The following is a 21,568-nucleotide window of genomic DNA, read 5'->3' as shown; positions in this document are numbered from 1 at the left end:
AGCGAAACAGAGCCTCATATTTTATAGGCCTAAAAGTACTGTTTATAACTAAAGGCAAGGCTGATTGACGATGAAAACTTTCCGTCGGTGCCGACGGTAAAACTTTTTTTTAAATCACCCTTTTTCTTGTTGAAATAATTTAAATTGTTTAACAATTTAAAAACTATACTAAACGAAAAAAAACAACTTTTCTATGCAATAAACCGCCCTCTATCACATCTTTGTTTTTCTTTGTTTGGATTGTATGAACTGCGCATGACTCGACTGTAATCTCCTCGTTCTATGATATAACTATTTACATTTTATTTTATTGATTAATATGCCAATAATGGTAAATCAATTTATATTTTATACCAGAAAAAACAAGGTTAAATATGCTGTTTTATCATGTTTTAAATTAGTAACGCGTTACACATAATAGTTGACGCGAATTGCTTCCTCTGTCATTGTAGAGCAGCCGTACTAATGACATCATTTTTATTGTTTGTTTTGTTGTGTGTGTCACTTCTGTGATTGATGATATCGTACAGTATTTTCTAAATCTGTATCAAGTAGGCCTAGTCAAAACTAGCCTCAATTAAATTTGGACATGGCAGATCAATCAAAGAACGATAATCACATAACAGAAAACGATGCTTTGTTTGCATCGTCTCGTCCTTCCATTCATTCATCGTCGTCGAGAAACCAACAACAGCCATCCACGGTAAGAAGTCAGTATCAAACCCCGGCGTCTGAGACCACAGCCAGTAGTTGGAATGTTCAACCAGGCCTAGGACTAGTGCCTGATTATTCTACTTCTAGTGACGTACCAAGGTAAATACCTGCTACCTTATAAAGCAATACTGTATAGTAGGCCTAGGCCTATAATATAGTAAATTAATAAATAATTAGCATAGGCCTAGGGTAGGCCTACTACTACTACTACTCTAGGCCATACATTACTATATTATATTATACATCTTGTTGAACAAATACACACACACATTTATATAACATGTTTTATAAATTATTATTTAGTATTTTACAGGGAATTGACAAGAATTTATTAAGCTATAATATGTCTCATCCAAAACGTGGTGTTGCTGTCATTTTCAATCATGAAGAATTTCATCTGGGCACGCAAATGCCACGTAGGCGAGGAACCCAACACGATGTTGATAACTTGAAAAAACAACTTACAAAGCTTCAGTTTGATGTCAAAGTTCATCAAGATTTAACAGTGGTGCAGTTATGGGATGCCCTAAAAAATGGTACGACACTAAACAGTACTGCAAGTTGGTGGGCGACTTCTTCAGTCAAAGATCAGTTGTGATCAGTGGATGTGATGTACTAGTGCACCGGAGTAACCCCCTACTCGTCTCGAAAGATGTACTAGGTTCTTTAAAGTGCACATGAGCCAGATGTGTACACTGGACCTACGGTTTATAGTCCTGAGAAGACATGTCCTATACCGGGCATACTGTAGATAATTACGACTGGTTTTTTAATGATTTTCCTTTATAAATCAAATCTTTAATATCAGAAATTTTACTTTACAACAATTTGTATTTTTAGTGTCACAACAGAGTCATGCAGATTCAGATTGCTTTGTATGCGTCTTCCTTACTCATGGTGATAACGACGTCATTTATGCTTATGATGGTGTGCTTAAGTTACAAGAACTCATTGACCGTTTCAGAGGAGAGAAGTGCAAAAGTTTAGTTGGAAAACCAAAGATTTTTTTAATACAGGTTAGTAGAAGATTTATAATAAAAATAATGTCCATTTTTACAACTTACTGTAGGTTTGTGGGTATACCCCATTTACACGATTGGGTGCTGGGCCATTCCTGGGCCCTCCAGGATGGGTACAAATTTAATTGTTTGAGCCTGATCCAGCTTGTTTACATTTGCATTCCAAACAACGGCCCTGAGGATTCATTTACTCAATTTTCTCAAGCCATTGGTCACCCAGGGCCGACCTAACTTTCTGGAGTGTTTACACCTATCGATTGCCGATCCAGGGTAAATGTGGTCTTATTTCTGTTTAACTGGTACTATGTCATCCACTGCAGAGGTTGTGTAAGTTAGGACATCTCAAAAGATCCCATATCTCAATTACTCATCTATTAACTTCTGCTCTAAATACAGAAACAACACATTGTATGTAACACATTTAGCCACAGTGATCCCAATACTCCATAAATAAAAATTATTATATCTTAATACAACTTTAAAAGCCTTGTTTTCAAATTTGCATTTACACAATGGCAGATATAAGGTTAGAAATTTGGAGCACAAACTTTGACAACAATTGAGTATATACGATTGTTTATTTTAAAGGCATGTCGTGGTGAGGAACATGAGATAGGTATAGATGCTATGGATGGTCTTGATGATGTAGAGTTAATGGATGTTGATGTAGCAGATGCAGGCCCAAGGCCCACTGTTCCTGCTGGTGCTGACTTTCTATTAGCATACTCTGTAGCTGAAGGTAAACTGCTTCCTATCAATGTACAGTCATATGCATTAATGAGGTATGCACAGTGGCGAGATCCTAGGGACCCCAGAGCATGAGCAGCCCCAATGCAACGACCCAGAGTTAAAGGGCCCCTTAGGAATGCTAAACCAGGGACCTTAGCCCCATACGTTACACCATTGGATACAGTCCCAAATTTCAATGTGTTTCTTGTTGTCCCTTCATAAGTTAAATATCCCTTGAATTGGGAAAGCACACCTTGTTTATTTACTTAGTGGCTTAACTATAAACAATGTGTTAACAAGAAATTATATTTTGCTTTACTCCATGGATTGAATTACTCTCACAGAATATGAACCACAGACAATATTATAGAGTAATAGTGTTTATGTATTTGTTATAACATACACTTTATAACATATACTTTAAATCCAAAGGCAAAATACTGAAAAAATGTTGTGGGTATAAGTGGCTGGATCTCAATGGAGATACAAAATAAAAGTGAAAAGCTAAATCAAACGATAAAGTAAAACAGCTAGAAAAGTTAGCAGAGCTTTCGGGCAACACTAGGCCTTCATTAGTGTATATTATACATATATGTAGTTACATTATTTTTATTTAAAATGATTTTCGTTATTTCCATTGACTAGGATATTACTCGCACCGAGACACAGCCTATGGTTCATGGTTCATACAAGCTCTTTCATTTGTCATGGAGCGCTATGGAACGACGATGGAATTTACAGACATGCTTCTGTTGGTCAACCATATTGTTTCTCAGCGGTCAGTAAAGGCTTGTAGAGATCCTGCAATGATTGGCAAGAAGCAAGTGCCATGCTTTATGTCAATGTTAACTAAAAAATTATACTTTGCCAAAAAGTGAGTAATAGTAATATGTCATAGTTACACAGTAGCATGATAAGACCATGGAGCTAAAATCTAATTTTATAGCTCCATGATAAGACCAAGGCAATCTAACAACAGTATACTGAGCTCTGGAGATCAAAGGGTTTATCTGTGGCTGCGACACGATTAGTTAACAGACACCGCATGCCGCAGAGAATATGTACATAGTACAGTACTGTTGATATTTGTCGCAGCCAGACATAAGATCAAAGGACTGTTACGAGTTCCTATCTTGTCAAGGCGAGCTCAGTGTCCTGTTGTTAGATTGCCTTGATAAGGCCACCTCGGATTGCATTAGCAAAATCTGCCTCTGAAACCATTTAGACCAAATGTAAGGTTGTACCTCGTTTTGTAATGCAGTATCAGTTGGCCTTGGTATTTAAGTGAATCAGAGAATCATTGATATAGTACTTACGTTTTTATTAACATTCCCTCTAGTAATTTAAACATTTTTATAAATTTTATGCACTTAACAAATTGCCAAAGTTTTCTGTTTTATTGGTTATTGTAAAAAAAATCTTATGAAGCTTTAGACAAATTTTTTTTAAACAGTTCGTTTGAAATGTGAATTGGTGCTGACAGCTAAACTCACATTAAACAATTATTTTTTTTAACATTCATGGCATTTGGTAAAGCCCTTTAAAATTGTGTTTCTAAAATGGGATGGATTGTTGAGGAACTGAAATTTGTTTAGTGAAAACGATTGTACTATAATATTCGGTTTGTAGTAGTATTACTTTTTGGTGAATGTATACAGTATTTGTGAATTTGTTATTATTTTTGTAAAAAGAAATAATGTAATGAAAAGGTGCGGATGAGGCTTAGGTCGTGTTTACGCAACCAAAAATGAACCGATAAAGTTCCTGTGGAAACGGGGTTTAACCGATTCCGCTCAAGAAAAATTAACCGATAATTATCCGATTCAAATCCGATAATTTTTAACCTTTGACCTGAAGGACAAATTGTTGAGTTATGATTGGCCACTTGTTGTTGGTAATGACTGATCATGTGCATTTTATTTTTTTATTAATTATCTGATTGGTTAGTAAAAAATTAAGCGATAATTTTTGTTATGGGCTGCGGAAACACGGCCTTGCAGTAAACATGTATTCAGCAGCTGAGAATTATGGTTTATGGGTAATTACAGTACTTATATATAATACAGTATCATGCCAAATGTATCTTATTATATTAGTACTTAACTTTAATTATAATAGCTACAGTATCATGGAGGAAAAAATAACTTTTTTTCCTCCATGGCAGTATTAATGGACTTTGTGTTTGCTGTGTTTAATCATGTATTTTTAATTACTTAATTTGTTAAGCACTTTTTTCTCAAGAGTAGAACTAAACCTAAAACACTTGCATGATAAACAAAATTATTCTAAATACAAAGCTAAGAGAGTATTAGTGGGGGCACTTCTTAATTGCTTAGGTTAATTAAGAGCTAGTATATTCAAACTACATTGCATGCAAGTTAACCACTAAAGGCAACGTAGACAGCGTCATACGATGAGGCCCGACGAAACGTTTTGACTCATCAGTGCTGTCCGAGTCGTCTTGAGATAGCGTCGGGCATAGTTTTTAAGTCGTCGGGAGAACTTTAAACATGTTTAGTTTTCTCTCGAAGAGATGACTCGTCTTACGACGCTGTCTTAGTTGGCCTTAAGCTCATTGTAATGTGTACCGCATACATTGGCAATGTAATGACATGTAGGCCTACCAAGGTTTTAGTTACAATCACCTCCAGGTGTATTTCATCATTTGTGCAGGCTACTTCATGTATAATAATAATTTAACATTTAGTAGTTTCTATCAATGGTAAAACAATACAATAAAAAAGAATGATAATTTATAATGAGACAATACAAAAATACCATTAATAGAGGATCTTGCAAGAAGATATTACTTGTCACGCAAGACCCATAAACATACCATTAATTTTAAAAATGTGTACATAATGATGTCTCTTTTCATTGGTTAATCTGAGTTGAGGTTGATTTTCTTTTTAGTCAATTTCCAAAAAAAGTAAATAATTATTATCTTATAGTATATCTTGTGTAAACAATATCAGCTTATTAATGTGAATTCTTTTGTTTGGTTTGCATGTTTATATATTTTTATAGCAAAAGTATTCTGAACACTTTCCCATAATATTTATGAATTATGCTTAGAAACTGAAACTTAAACTTGGTTTTCAGTATTGTTAATGACAATATCAATTCATACTAACTTTCTTGTGGTGTTTTTGCCGATCACAAGATATTTACCTTAATCCTATTATTATGTGCAATACTCGAGACTGTACCTCTTAAAAGATATGTAGGCATTAGTATGAGTGAACATTATATCAAGGCAATCTAACGCTGATGTTAAACTCCGGAGATCAAATGGTTTATCTGTGGCTGCAACATGATCAGTGCCCCGGAGATTATGCACTGTTGGTATTTGTCGCAGCCAGACATAAGATCAAAGGACTGTTACGAGTTCCTATATTGGCAAGGCGAGCTTGGTGTCCTGTTGTCAGATTGCCTTGATTGTATACTGTATTAAACATTTAATTCCACTGGCGATCCACCTAACGTTTATTGCATTACGTATCCGCCTTTAAAAGTGACTAACCAGGGAGATGAAATAAATAATGTTATTTTACATCTCTCAGCTTTAACTGCATCATTATTTGAGGAAAAACTTAATCGTTTAGGAAACGCTGCTATTTTACATAATATACCTAGTTGTGAGATTGGGTCAACTAATAATATAAAAAGTAACTAAATGTCTGGGTTTTTTTTAAACCTATTTTTTACTAATATTTCCTCCATGTAATGTGTTCATATACAGTAGTATAATTGCAAGTGTTTTATTTTCCTGTTCTAAACAGATTATCTGTGTTTGTACTTAGTATCTAGTCAAGTGATTATTATTATTAGTTATCCGCTTGGTATACCAAGCGGATAACTCCTTGTAATTGTATGAGATCAATATTTTTTTTCTGTATTATTCTTCTTTCCTTCCTTCCTTTTTGTGAGTCGTGTTCCTCTAAAATGTGTAAACATAACATTTCATAACTTTGACAACATATGGGCATTTACGTGAAGTTGTGCACCTCCTATTTTTGAATGACGTCATAGTTGCGCAACGTGACTTATGCGCAATTTTATGAATTTCAATGATTGATCATAGATTAAAAACCAAAAGTCATTTAGTATTGACACTTTGACAAAATTTAAGTCATATCAGGGGCAAACTTTCTACGGATTAAAAATGGCATGTTTGACAAGAAGTTACGCGCGCACGCGCATTTAAAATTTCAAAATGCGCAAAATTAATTTCTAATCAACTTTTTACGCGTTTCTTGTCATTTTGAGCATGTCAAAAATTCCCACGGGCGCGCAATTTTTTATGCGCGCGGTGCGCACATAGCGTTGAAAACATATTTTTTTCTCTTGAATTATATTTTTCAAGCCTTTCCCAGTGATTTTGAAAACAATTTAGACCTTTTCCAGTTTAAATAACGCCATACGAACACGTTGAATTAGACAATTCGTGCGCGTTTTTTATGAAAAAGCTTAAAAAATCGTCAAAATTATGTCTTTTTTTAAACAGTCATAGTTTCTAAAGTAAACCGTTAACCGTTTATTTTTATTACAAAATCTAGAAGTTGATGAGTTGTAGATATCGGATCATGCATCAATAAGGCTAAAAAAACATTGTGACGTCATCGTATGGCCACACGAATGTAAAATATAGGATTTTTGTCTCTTTCGTTATTGCTCATCACATTCAATGGAGCGCATCGCGCTTATCTGTATTCCTTTTTCTCCTACATTTATATATTGTGTAGGTCAATCAACTTTCTTTAGCATGAGATAAAAATATTTTAATTTTTATGACGTCATCATGCCTACAAATTTTAATTACGTGGGTCATTAATTTCATCTTTACAGTAAATTTTAATCTGTAATAGCTCGTAAGAATAAAATGTGATAATCACGATTAAAACGTTTTCTGGAAGCTATTGGATTGTAGATACGAATTCATGTAAACATTTTGCCAATCGGATGTTGTGACGTCATCATATGGCCAGTTGAATAAAAAAAGTCGTATTTTCATATTTTGCGTAATAGTTCATCACATTTAAAAGGGTGCGCATCTATATTTTACGTATTCAAATTTCTTCTACACGTTAATATGTTGTTCCTGAGATAATTTCCTTCTGAAATTGCTATCTAAGTGTTTCATTTTGATACCGTCGCCATGTTAAAAATTGGAATAAATGGCGGGTCCCGTAATTTCACCTATTCTACACTGTATGTAATATGTATACAGCTTATACTGTTTGCATGTATATACTATATGACACAAAATTCAGCACTAACAGCATGTCATATTCTTCAGTTCTTGTCATAATGCCATAATCTTTATCTGTGTGCAATATTCCAATGTATGACGTGCACGTGGCGTTTGTCGTGGTGCGGATAACTAACTCGTCAAAGTGACGAGTTTCATGTCTAGTTAATAATTAATATAATATCTGAAACGGAAACTTCTCGTTCATTTTTTAACGACTTGTGGCAATGATTGCAAAAAAAAAAGAAAATCGAAAACAAGTTCTGAATACATTTATTTTACTAGAAAACAGGCGATTTCTTTCGTTAGTACGGTGCTTTAAATTCATTCACTCACAGAAGTACACCAGCAATTTGTGTGCCAGTGAGGTACCGCGCTCCTTGGTGCTTCCAGTGCTCAGCACCGTCACCAGCATGGTACAATGTGTTCCAGTGAGGTACCGCGCTCCTTGGTGCTTCCAGTGCTCAGCACCGTCACCAGCATGGTACATTTATTACCTCCATAGTGCTATAGGCCTACACAAAATGTAATATTAGAACACCAGCAATTTAGAACAACGTGTGCCAGTGAGGTACCGCGCTCCTTGGTGCTTCCAGCATGTCATTCCAATGCTCAGCACCGTCACCAGTGGAATACACAAAAGGCCCAATCACGGTTCTCCCTACAACGCCATGCGCACGTAAGCTGTAACACACAGCAATTACGATATACGCATGTTCCAATTCGCTCGCCTTTAAGTCTAATGAAAATGCCTGGTTGAACACTGGGTGCTGGTGACATGATTTCACTGAAGTTTGTCGATTTTTGTAGCACTTCTTGTATTTAATCATGGAAAGTTTGACGTAAAGACCACACTTGCCTTTGTTGAATGAACGCCGAGTTGTTTGATGACCTACAAAATAAAAATTAAATTGGTGCACAATGAGTAATTTAGATGGAATATTTATTTCTCAGCTGACTAACTTTTAGTAGAAAACACGATGATTGTAAGACGTGATTCTGGAGAGCCGAAAAAATACACAGTATAATAACAGAAAAATATAGTAAGATCTTAGCGTCAACTCGTAAAACAAATACAGAAATAATAAGGGGAAATTAGAAGAAAATGGGAATATGCCCGACATTTTAAATAAAGTAACGCGATATAATTAATTGGATTAGAGAGAATCGAAGACTTTGATCATGTGAAACCGCATTTTGTGAGAGTTATTTGCGGAGAGGAGGAGAGAGAGAGCTAATGGCAGAATGTAATCATATATACCCATGACGAGTGATAAATAACGTGTATAATACGCATAAAGCTACAAATATAAAGTCTCATGCAATCTTTGAGAATATATACTTTCAAAAGAAAAAAACTTACATTGACATGATTTTAATTCGTGATTGTTAAGTTGCAAGTTTTTGGCACGTAGAATAACCACATTCAGTCGACTTGCATTTGGTAGGTACGTTAACGACAAGAACAATTCTCCCTGTCGATAGTCACGCTATTAAGAGAGAAACAAATAGAATAGACAAAAGATGATTGAGGAAAAATGAGTGCAAGTACGTGTGCACGAAATTTGATTCTGTCGGTAGTTTTTACCTATGTCACATTGCGCAAATACATTTTATAGAAAAAAGTCCAAATAACAAGACAAATGTATGATCAGCTATATACATATAAAAACAATCAAATACAAAACCCTTACCAATAAATCGTCTTGGTGGATATCTATCCAAATCGGTTCAAATCTTTCGTTCGAGTTTGGATCAAAGGTTCGAAGAGGATATAGAATTTCACCTAGAGGATATGGACTGTTGTCGTCATCGCACTGAAAAACGACAAAGCGGACTGCCATAGCTTGTACTACTGATATCGGAACCGTGAACGTGAAATACTGTCGGAACTGCGGTGATAACGTATCCCGCTTCATACGGGACCTGTACGTTAATCTGTGCGTATTTGGGATCATTTTTACTTCAACGTACGAGTCGGTTGTTCCACGCATGTTTGTCGCCGGTAGTTGAATTACCTGAAACAATAAGAAACAGACAACTGAATATACACGACTTTAAACCAATTACCATATATAATGGGATTTTTAACTTGCTTTGTTTTTGTCCGAAAGTTAAACTTATTTAATTATTGGACTTGTGACGACCTCTAAAGAAAAAAACATATTTTTAGAAGAGTTTCCTGCAGTCTGATATAGAGAGATAGTTGAATTGTCTATGAATAAATAAAAACATGGAATACTACTACTAATAGTACTACTATAGTAGTAGTATACAGATCGATTAATATTAGCCAGTATTCCAAAGGTTTCCTCTATACAGTCTTTCACATTCTTTGCTTGTTTCATTATAATCTATATTGAAATGCTTTCCATCCTGCGCCTTTGTTAATATTTATACATAATGTCATTTTCTATGGGCCAGAGAATCCGAAATAAAAGATTGAATGAATGAATATCAATTCTCCTATTTTACCTGTAAAAGAAAAAATGTAAGTTGACTCTCCATAGGTGCGTAAGAGATAGAAAACTGCAATTTTCCCCGGCAATACTTCGAAGGTATTTGCGACTGATCTTCGTCTGGTACACTGCTGATTTTATAAACCGCAGGATCAATTCCATAATCGACTGGACTTGGATGATCTTTATTCCTTAATGGTGTTGAAGTTCTCTGAAAACAAGGTTCATCGGCAGCAGTAGTTGAGGAGTCTTCGCTGCTCGTGCTCCTTAAAGTCGATGAAACTTTAATATGTTTCTTCGTACTGCTACAAGAACCTTCTTTCTTGGATAATGTTTTTGGAATTGTGAAAGCGATAGAACTCGTTAGTTTCATCGGTTTGTGATAGATGAAATACTCTGGAGAAGTTTTAGTTGATTTATTACGTCTTCTACAGTAGTATGCAGTTATGAGGATAAGAAACGGTACCAACAAGATACCAGCTAGTATAGACGTTACGGCGATTGGAAGAGGTAGCGACGTATTTTCCAAGATGGTTGTAGTTGTTTCGTTGATGTCTTTCATTTTAAAACTTACTGATGTTGAATGTGTCGTTTTGGTAAATCATGTGTTTAATCTTTGTTTCGTGAATACTGAATATATATAATTACTGTAAATAGAAAATAACATAACTTGACTACACATTAATAAATAGGCCTACTGTATTCGGCCTTAATTGAAAGACCTATTAAATTGTATATAGGAAAGTGTATTAAAATACGTTTTAATTTGATCACCTAGGCCTGTACTTTTAGTTTTCTTCATTGAAGTTGAAAAAAAAACCAAAACAAATCGCCAAAAGGCCTACCGTGTGGTCTATTCAATTGTTTAATTACAACTTAAGATGTAATTTGTATCAATAAAGTGTATAAAGTGTTCTAAATAACCATAACTATAATTAACTAATAAAAAGAACAAATGTTTTCAATAAAGTTGTTATCCCGTGTCCACTCCGTAATTCATGGCCGCCTTGCGTTATGACATAACGTTGGCTAAATGGAGGAGGCCTAAAGCAAACAGTTTTTTAAAACTAATAGTAACCCACTGTGTAAACGAATTTATTCAGAATTACTATACCGAAATCTTACCGTTTGGAAAGACATCCATTAGAGCCTATGTAGGTCTATAATTTTATCCTTTGATCGTCCGTCAATAAAAAACGATATAGTTCTAATCTTTCTGTGAAAATCCAACATATCGACATAGCAATTGTTTTCCGTCGTACTGTACGTTACGGTATGTGTAAAACACGTGTAAAGAATTAGACTGTTGTTATGCAAATACTCCTGTTTTAAATTTCAATAGTTAATTCTGATTAAAAATAAGAAACCGGATCGATTAAGGGCCTAGGCCTACCGTTTCCTCACAGTAAAAGGCTCAGTATTTTCAATAGGCCTATTGTTGACCATTTTTCACCTTTGATTCAGAGACACTCACATTCACAAACGAGATGCAGTCCAGTAAAGAACAAATTACATTTGTAAACAAGAAATATTTCTTACAAAAAACGCTGCTCGCTTATTGATGTAACAGTTTTAAAGATATACTGTCCCTCTGGAAAATATTTTTTATTTCCCATCTTTTTTTTAATGTGTCATTTTATAGTCACATAATAGTTATTTTACCTGAAAAAATGTAATTTAAAGCAAAAAATACTTAAATTGTCTGTCAGACAATGTTTTTTGGGTTATAATTAAACGTTTCTTTTCTCTTTTTATACGTGAATAAATATTATTTTTTTGTTACAGAAGTGAATAAATTTGATATGAAACACAGACTCAATTTACTTTAGTTTATTTTATTGCTAATGTCAAGTCTGGAGGTCACTTCATCACGCCCAGATACTTCAAGTGTGATGTATCCTATTACAAACAAAAACTTTAATAGATTGTTTTGATAATAATTAAATGATTATCTGACAGCGAATTACAGTATTATAGTCAAATGGGACTCATAAATACCAGAAATGCTTTGGGATTTGTAATTTTAGCATGAAATGTCCTAATAGGCTCTTTTCCCGACGTTTTTTGGGCCCATCAGCTGGGACCTATAAATATTATAGTCGAGTTTACATTTTCGCAAAAACGTCAGTGTCTAGTACTATAACTGCTGCTTGCTTTCAGCTAAAAAATGAGTCATCTCGTGTGACGTAGCGGGCTAGAGCAGCAGCGTGAAAAAACTTGAAGTATTGAAAACTAATAACGAAACTTAAAGAAGAAAGAAGAAAAATTGGAATTTTTTTAATGATACCTTTTCCCACGCAGAGCTTAAAATATTATGTTTAGTTTTACAAAAAGCATTCAGTTTAATAAAAAAATAAAATGTTTTTATCAATTCACCATATCAGTTCAACTTCAACCTGTCATTTTTCTGTTAAAATGAAAAAAGGTATATATGAGATGAGCTGTTGTTATATACGGTAGTTTTATATAGCGTGGAAAATAAAAAATCTGAAGTTGAATAAAAGCACCAGCAAACTTGAATTACATATGTTGATTAGAACCGGGAAAAAAATATCTCCGGTATTTCCATGTGGACATCATTAATTCAGGACCAATTTTTTAAGAAAACCTTTTTTAAACCAAAACCTTTTGAGGTGCATATTCCCCCTCAGTAAAAAGTCACAAACGACCTGGCTAAATGAACGAATAAGCTCTAGTTTTAGATAGCCTAAAAAGTATTGGACCTGTCCCCCAAATTATAGTTAAATTCACTACACGATTTTTGGCGACTTCCGACTCCCTTGTTGTGCAGAAGCGTGTACACAATAACAGTGTGTGACGTGACCAATCCCCGAAGGCGGAAACCAAACCCACTTTCAACAATTTTTGCGAAGTATTGGAAACCAACAACGTACATTTTATAGGTCTGGGACTTTTGCAGACCTACTGTAAAGTTTATTGTCGTTTAAATATCCACCTTTTAGGTTTATTCAAAATGAATCAACAATGTGCTAAGTGTAGTAAAACAGTTTATCCAATGGAAAAAATGTCTGTTTTGGACAAGGTAGGTGTGTTTTATTTTTCTTCCTGCTGCTGCTGGGACGCGGCGCTGCATCAGCATGTCGTGGCAGCAGCAGCAGGGCGTCGTGTCCTTGCCTCTGTTGTATTTAGATCACTGTATTACGTGCACTTAAATCACAAATTCTTTCTTATTTGTAGATCAAAATTTATGATTTTTTGAATAAAACAATATTCCATATTTTTTATAAATTGAATACAGGAAATTCAAGATGGATAGTAATATAGTAGCCTAGTTATTTTAAATTATATTTGAACAGAAGTCCGGAAAGTCTAAGCCTATGCTTAGGCCTACAATTAATTGGCTCTAGCAGTGCAGCCAGAGAGTGTAGAGCGTGCAGGAAGTGAAACCTTTTGATTCCCGGCGATGTTGACCCCGGCTTACACATACAAAGTGAAAGGTAGCCTAGACGCCTCCAGGATTTTCCAGGGATTTATAGGCTGGATTGATATTGGAAACTACTGTGTATTTCCTAGTATTAAATATAAAATGATTAATATTATGAATAACTTTTTTTAAGTTAAACCAATCTATCCTTCCTTCCTAGTTAGGCCTATAATAGAATAGATACGGAGACCAGGCCTAGTAGTAGTAGTAGACCTAAATCTACTCTACTACCTCCCTAGTAGACCTACTAGATTGAATATATTTATAATATTAAATACAGTTCAGTAGTATGCATTGATTAGTAGAATAGATTACTATCATTACACAAGAGAGTAAATAGGCTACACCCCTCATTAATTAAAACATGGAGTAAAGATACACAGTGGTTTACAATCATACTTTTAATATATAGATCGCTAGAAGATCAAAACAATAAGCGACTATAGTCCGAGTCACTTTTAGTTTTAGAATTGATGTGCCACTTTTGATTGACTATATGGATTAGGACCATCGTTTGGTCCTTTTTATTTTTGTAAATGCGGAGAAATGCTTTACTACATACAGTAATTGCCCATGAATAGAATAAGAAATGTAATACTTTACTGCAGTAATTGCCCATGAATAGAATAAGAAATGTAATGCTTTACTGTAGTAATTGCCCATGAATAGAATAAGAAATGTTAACTTGATGAATCACTATAGAAATAACTTCCTGAAATACAGTCACTTTTCTAATAAGACAATCCTTTCTTGAAAACTGATATCCTTGCACTAATTCATACTGTAGATGTTCCCAAATTTACCAAATATTACTTAAAGTTATTGTAATATTTCAGGAAGAAGTTGAACCACTAAAATATCAATTTAGCTATTACTACTGTACTGTAGCCAAAAAGGAATGATCTAGTTTAAAGAAAATGTTGCAGGGTCACTGTGAATACTGTACAGTAGGTCATTTATTTCACTGTAGACCTAATATGGGCCATAACATGTGAATCTGAAATTAGGCGGCGAATACTGACTGAGTTCTATGAAACAATAATGTATGGCCTGCTAAACTAAATTGAATACAGTATACAATTCTTATTTAAAAGATAATTATATAATATTATATATTAGTTAACATTAGAAAAAATTACAGTAAGGAAAAATTGGCACCAAATAACACAACTAATGAGGAATGCACTTGTAATTTAAATTGTTACAGTAAAGAAAATCATGGAGTAGAAGAGAAAACTGATTAAACATTGTGTTAAAAATTGGCAAATCCTGACAAGAAAAAACGATAAATTCTTGGTCTTGAATTGTGAATTTAAACCCACTCAAAACTTGTCATACAATGTACTGATTATTAATTCATTCATTTACCACCACAGATTACTATAATTATGTTCCCTACCAAATGAAATATAATTAGTAATAAGATAAAAATAAGTCAATATTTAATCAAAACTCGTTTTGTGTCTCCTAATTGCCTAATAAGGAAAACTTAGCCATGCATGCAAAAGGAACAGTGACTGTTTTTATTCAAATAAACGCCCATTTGTGGATGGAGTCAGTAATGTGTGCATTGGAGCGGAAAAAGTAAATAAACTCATGCATAAAAACCTTTCTAATCAAGAGTTTGTTTAAACTTATTAAAGTTCTGTATTCATTGTACCATAGAGATAGTTCACTATAATATCTCTATGATTGTACCAATTGAAACATTTTATTAGGTAACTTTGTCGTAAATGTATAAACATAAAATAAATAATAATCTACAGCAATACGTATGATCAGTGTATCATGTCAGTATTTAAACGACATCCACTATTTATTGTATTCTAGAAACTGGGCCAACATTTTTTAAATCTTGGCTTTCCAAATGCATGTTTTTAGTTTGAACTTTTAAGGAAATTTAGGTTTGAGTGTGTCTATGTGAAAGTACAGTATGTTTACACGTAAAATTAAAATCTCAGTTTAAACATAGTTATTTTGTATCTGTTGCATTATTTGCATACCTGTAGTAATGTCTAAACTTAAGTATGTACAATACAGGTACATCTGTACAGTTATGAATGACTACAGTATAGTATGTGTGGGATCAGACTAAATGTACCACGCCTTAATTTGTTGATTTCCTCCTTACAGCACTGGAGTACAGTAAGTAGTCCTAACTACTTTGCATACTGTAAAATGTCATTTAAAGAATGACTGGCCATAGATGTACAGTACAAAGCAGATTAACCAATTTTCTTTCTTTGATTTCATTGATGACAATGGTGACTTTGACTCTTTGTAGTAAAAAAGGTTTTGTACTGTATAGCTATTCTAATCCTTCTCAAAATCCATTTTCCAGAAGTGCATTATGATGTAAAAACTAGTAGGAAAGAATTGGTACCTTTTTGCAAAAATCTGCTTGTGTAGAATATTAACTGTAATTTTAGTAATTTTTATAATTACACTGAGCATTTATAAAGTTTAAAAACTGCTGTCTTGTAATACAGCGCTATAAGAAAAAATTAAAAAATTGCATTATTGGCATCCATTGTAATGCTTAGTTTCCACTAGAGACATAAGTGAGTTGACCAATCACAAGCAATGAATTATTCGAACTGTCGCTTATCATTGTTCAACACCTGTAGTAAACATAATAATATTAGAGTATGTACCTGTTTGTTTTTTCAGTATTGGCATAAAGGCTGTTTTCGATGTGAAACATGTGACTTAAAGCTGACATTGAAGACCTACAAAGGTTACTCAAAGAAACCTTATTGCAATACGTATGTATCTATATTGTACTGTACAGTAAAACAATTAAACAATTAAAAAAAATAAAGCTCTGTCTACACTATCAAACTTTATGTGACAAAAAAATGTGATGTGCCCATATACAGTATGGACATGATGATGCCATATCACTACCATATTTGAGCATATCACACTTTTTTTGTCAAACTAGTTTTATAGTGTAAACAGCGCTTAAGTCTGTGTACTACAGTATGATTCCTTGATATTTGAATAAATTAAACTCAATCAAGTATGAATCCATTTATTTGTATGGCCTAAAATCTTAGAAATTTATTTATGACTTCTTATTTTCCCATTGATGATAGTAATAAAATGATGGGGTGTTAAGTTCAGGCTCGAGCTACACAACCATAACTTTCATGATGGCTGCCTATCTGCTATGCCACAGCCAAACATTTAATCATGACCTATATTATTTAGATATTGTTGTGTATATTTGTTATTTTCATTTGTGAGTGAAAACTACTGTAGGTTTGTAACTTAAGCCTTTTCAGGAAATTTCCTGACAATTGCAACTTTGGTCCATGCATATCACTCACATCCTGTTCTGACTCATGAACCTCTTAAATGCTCTACCACATATTAAACAATTTCAAGAAGTAACATGGAAAAACCTCCTTGTATTACATCGTTCAAAATCGCTTTCCCCAGCAATTACAGTTATTTAAATGAATTTAGAAACATTTCAGTCTATCACTGATTAAGGTCATCTTCTAACTGACTGGATTGTTTGCTGGAAAAATCATTGAACACATGGGTTATGTGTCTTTATTTTAATCGGATCGTAGTCCGTGTTGTCCACTGTATTGCTCATAATAGTGTTCGTCCACACTACAAAAATTGTACATGAGATGAATACAGTATATTATTTCCTTACAAAATTTGTAAAACCAAATGGGTTGATGGAAGTACTGTATACCCTGGGGTTACAGTATGCAAGCTTTATAAAGTTGAAGTTATAGCTGCAACTAAGTGTAAGAATTGTCCGTACAAGTCTGATATATAACAAGAGTTTCATCAATCTCTTCTCGTTACATCAGCATTGTTAAATTTTATTAGGACTATGTGGAGAAAGTTTCATTCTAAAATTAAAATATTCCATGCAATTACTTCAGATAATGCTTTTTCACATTCAACAGCTGCAGCTTTTTTAATTAAAAAAATATGTTGAAATGTCTTTTCTATTACTATTATTAGTCATTATCCAACAACAAAATTCACTGCTGTTGCGGACACACCAGAAAACAAACGCCTTGCACAGAACACCCAGAATCAGAGCAAGGTAAAAATTTTATTTTGTACATATTATTAGTTGCTGATCATTTGGAACCCTCACAACAGAACACAAAATACAACAATAACAGTAAAGTTAAAGAAAAACAAATGTCTAAAAATAAAAATCTGATCTGAATAAGAAAATGTTTACAACTATGCTTTATATTATGATTTTGTACTGAAATGGAGAACTCATCTGTAAACAAAAACATGTGTTTGGAGTGTCAATGTTCCATCTAAACCTTGATGCAATGTTATTCACCTTTAATCCATAATCATTACATTTATCACTCTGCTGCACCCAAACTGAATTATTATGCTATATATATTTATTATGGACATGTGAAATATGTTCTTGGATATCAATTTTGTTAATGTATTTTCCTTTCATGCCCCCTAAGCTTGGCTTGTCCTTGCTTAAAGGAGGCAAGCATGTGTTCTAGGACTATTTCCCCCTTCCCACCACCTTATTTTATTGTGCAATTTTAAACACTATATTTGTATTTTTTCTCTATAGGTAAACTACACAAAACAATTTGAAGAAGAACGAGGAAAATTCAGTAAGGAAAACACAAGCTATCATTTTATTATTTAAGAATACACTTTAAATTCTGTATTCATATTGTTTGTGACATTACTGATTACTGTGTGAAATGCCTATTAATTGACTTACACCCACGATGCAATTCAAGAATTTTCAGCAAAAAACACAATTAATGACTCTTCTGACTAGGTTGTCCTAACCATCAATTGTCATTACTTTGTGTTGCCTTTTTGAAACCCAACTGTATACAAACCTGCTGTAGTGTAATTGAACGTGTCATTTAAAGTATGTTTATTCTACATTTGATATCAACCTTCCTCACACACTGAGCATAATTCAGTTAGTATTCTCTCATTAACCAACAAAACAAAATTCTTATGCACTCTTTTTGAATATGCACCTATATGATAATTATGAGTCCTTTTGTTGATATTATTGATGTCTAATTAACAGCTGCACCTCCAAATGCATCTGGCAGTGCACCTAGAGCTACATATGATCCTCCTCCAGCGAATGTCGGTTATCAAAGCAATCCACCTCCAATGAGTTATCAAAGCAACCCACCTCCAATGAGTTATCAAAGCAGCAACCCACCTCCAAGAAAAGCAGAACCAGCTCCATACCAGCCACCACCGCAGCAGCCATTACCTTCTATTGTACAACAGCCGCTCCCACCAGTGCCAACTCAAGCAGAACCTCAGGTATGTTATAACTAGAGCCTTTATGCGAGGTTAAAGCAGTACCCACTGCTTCGTTGGCATGAAACAAGCTCAATTGTTTTAGAGGTATGAGGTATGCCAACTTTCATATAGCCAGGAACAACATGATAGAGCATGCGCAAAGCATTGTTGTTATGCCGTTGTTAAGTGGTTGCGTGGCTTCAGAGCATGCGCAAAGCATTGTTGTTATGCCGTTGTTAAGTGGTTGCGTGGCTTCAGAGCATGCGCAAAGCATTGTTGTTATGCTGTTGTTAAAGCCCCCTTCCCTACGTTTTTTAGATCTAATTTAAGATCACAAACTATATTTAATGTAAAAATAATACTATATCGTCCTATTGCGATAACTTTTTTCGTCTTTAAACGGTTAAAAATGTGAAAAATAAGTCGATTCTAATAATTATAGCGGATTGATATTTTTGTTTTTCACCTGTAATTCGCCCACTTTTCGATCGATCGTGAGGCCAAAACAAATGGAAGACTCCTAACTTTTAAGCGAAAATACCGGGTTTTCCCCAATTTGTATCAACGGAGTGTGGCAAAAATAGAAAGACAATTAATGCAGCAACTATACAACGTCAGGCTAGGTATATAGCTAGCGTATGATGTTCGTACGTTACCCATGTTTACCAGCTAGGCCTACAAAACTAAGCCTAGCTAGGCTAGGCCTGAGACCGTCCACGAGAGGTCGATCGCCGCGAGCTACTAAGGTAGTGCATTGTTTTTCACTTTTTATCATAATTTACCATAAAACGTACATTTAAGACAAGGAATGACATGTTTTAATGTTTTTAAAGTGATATATATGTATTATTTTCCAAAAAACGTCCAAAATTGCAGGGAAGGGGTCTTTAAGTGGTTGCATTGCATGGGCTTGGAATACATCACTCTATGTTGAGCAATTAATAGGACACTTACTTTTTATCATGTGACCCATAATTGGCATAAAATCAATTTGAATCTATTATTCTCCATAGGGACCACGATACCAAGCTTTATATGACTATTCTGCAGCAGATGATGATGAGGTGTCATTTATTGAGGGAGACTATATCATTGACGTGACCGTTATCGATGATGGTTGGATGGAGGGTAGAGTACAGCGAAGTGGACAGTATGGCATGCTACCGTCTAACTACGTGGAGAAGGTCTAAGCCGTATTTTAAAAATGTTTCTTCTATTTTGTAATAACAGTGAACAATGGATAGACTATTTTATAGTTAAAACAAAGGTTGGATGATAATTAATTGGAAGGTGTAACTTAATTCATTTTCAATAGTAATTAATCTCATTATTCAATACATAGCTTTGGCATAATATTCTCAATATTGATATCAGCTCATAGTGTACAGTACTTGTGAAGGTTTGTAAAATAGGACATTTACAAAATTTACTTTCTTGAAATTATGTAGGTATAAATGTAATGATGAATATAGATACATTTTGCCATCATTTTACTCGTTTCAGTCAAATTTTTGTAATTCTAAAAACTGTTTAGGAAAACTAGTTTACGAATTTAAGGCAATACCAGTTTGTCATCATTACCATAGTAAGTTGCCAAGTTGCTGTAGCATTCAGTCACTTTGTGTTTCATTAATTTCACTGTGGTTCAGTATGCCTGGTATATGTGCAAATTATTACTTGCCCTGTTCTAGATAATGGGTATAGTAATATGCTATATGTACCCAAACATCCCCTCATTTACAACAACAAAAACTGAATACCAACAAGCCTAAACACAACTGGACAATATACATGACTAAAATTGAATGTTGAAAACACCTCAAGTCACTGGATTTTAGTTTAATTATGTTTAAAACACCCCAAGTCACTGGATTTTAGTTTAATTAAAGGCCCTGACAAAAAAACAAAACTTACCATATTGTGTTGAAGTTTTCCCTTTCACTGGTGGTATTTTAAGCTTTTATATGTATAATTTGCTATTTCTAAATCTATTTTTATACAATTCACATCATCGTCATTAATAATTTGCTTGTTTACTGTATTTTATTAGCAATATATATATTATTATTATTTTAGTGTGTATTCCCATTTTACAATGCAAGCTACTGCTGTGCACCAGAGCAATGTTTCTACATTTTGTCATTTATACATTTGCGTTGTGTGCACGTAAAATGGTGTGATACCTGGGAAATGATTTTTTTTTCTTTCAAATTTGTTATGGTAGTTCTTGAGTAAATGCAAAAAAAGAGAAAATTTATGTTATTGGTGATTTTATTTTTTAATGTTGGGTATTAAATGTAGAAAATGCTTTTAATTTCTGTATATATTCTACCTGTTTATCATTGGCGTATAGTCATTGGGATTTAGTTAAGGATATCAAGCGATAAAGACTTAATAGATATTTCATAGTTTTGCATTGACAAATAATGAAAAAGTGACAGATTACTAATTATGTGTCTTAATGATAATTTTCATTTGATTGCAAATGCAGGTTTTTTTAATTAATGACATTTTAAAAAACCAATCTATAGGCCAAGATGAATATTACAGTCTTTTTATTATTTGAATATTATAGGCTCAAATAGTAAATTCTATGATTTGTGTCATATGTCATCTAATGAGTTAGATAGTGTAAACTGCAGTAATAATGCCATAAGAT

General features: G+C 33.9%; 3 protein-coding genes across 3 annotated transcripts; 2 read left to right on the top strand and 1 right to left on the bottom strand.

Annotated features, from left to right (window-relative positions):
• Positions 1-498: 498 nt before the first annotated feature.
• On the top strand, positions 499-7,939 carry LOC144845857 (caspase-6-like). The gene is made up of 6 exons (XM_078703328.1): positions 499-813; positions 1,018-1,250; positions 1,555-1,730; positions 2,322-2,472; positions 3,108-6,292; positions 7,879-7,939. Exons 1-5 carry the CDS (start codon positions 590-592, stop codon positions 3,338-3,340), a joined length of 1,017 nt encoding a protein of 338 aa, XP_078559454.1. The 5' UTR covers positions 499-589; the 3' UTR covers positions 3,341-6,292; positions 7,879-7,939.
• A 31-nt stretch (positions 7,940-7,970) lies between these two features.
• On the bottom strand, positions 7,971-11,434 carry LOC144845856 (synaptotagmin-15-like). The gene is made up of 5 exons (XM_078703327.1): positions 11,298-11,434; positions 10,189-10,819; positions 9,408-9,731; positions 9,077-9,203; positions 7,971-8,605 (listed from the first exon to the last, which is right to left on the bottom strand). The coding sequence occupies exons 2-5, from the start codon at positions 10,732-10,734 to the stop codon at positions 8,262-8,264; spliced, it is 1,341 nt and encodes a 446-aa protein (XP_078559453.1). The 5' UTR covers positions 10,735-10,819; positions 11,298-11,434; the 3' UTR covers positions 7,971-8,261.
• A 1,559-nt stretch (positions 11,435-12,993) lies between these two features.
• LOC144844609 (LIM and SH3 domain protein 1-like) lies at positions 12,994-20,566 on the top strand. The gene is made up of 6 exons (XM_078701593.1): positions 12,994-13,215; positions 16,288-16,382; positions 17,608-17,692; positions 18,203-18,245; positions 18,683-18,930; positions 19,923-20,566. Exons 1-6 carry the CDS (start codon positions 13,147-13,149, stop codon positions 20,097-20,099), a joined length of 717 nt encoding a protein of 238 aa, XP_078557719.1. The 5' UTR covers positions 12,994-13,146; the 3' UTR covers positions 20,100-20,566.
• The last annotated feature ends 1,002 nt before the right edge of the window (positions 20,567-21,568 follow it).

This window comes from Antedon bifida, chromosome 6, assembly GCF_963402885.1.
Source record: "Antedon bifida chromosome 6, ecAntBifi1.1, whole genome shotgun sequence".
NCBI lineage: Eukaryota > Metazoa > Echinodermata > Crinoidea > Comatulida > Antedonidae > Antedon > Antedon bifida.
Note: the sequence above shows the minus strand (reverse complement) of the source record. Positions and strands in the feature narration are given on the sequence as shown.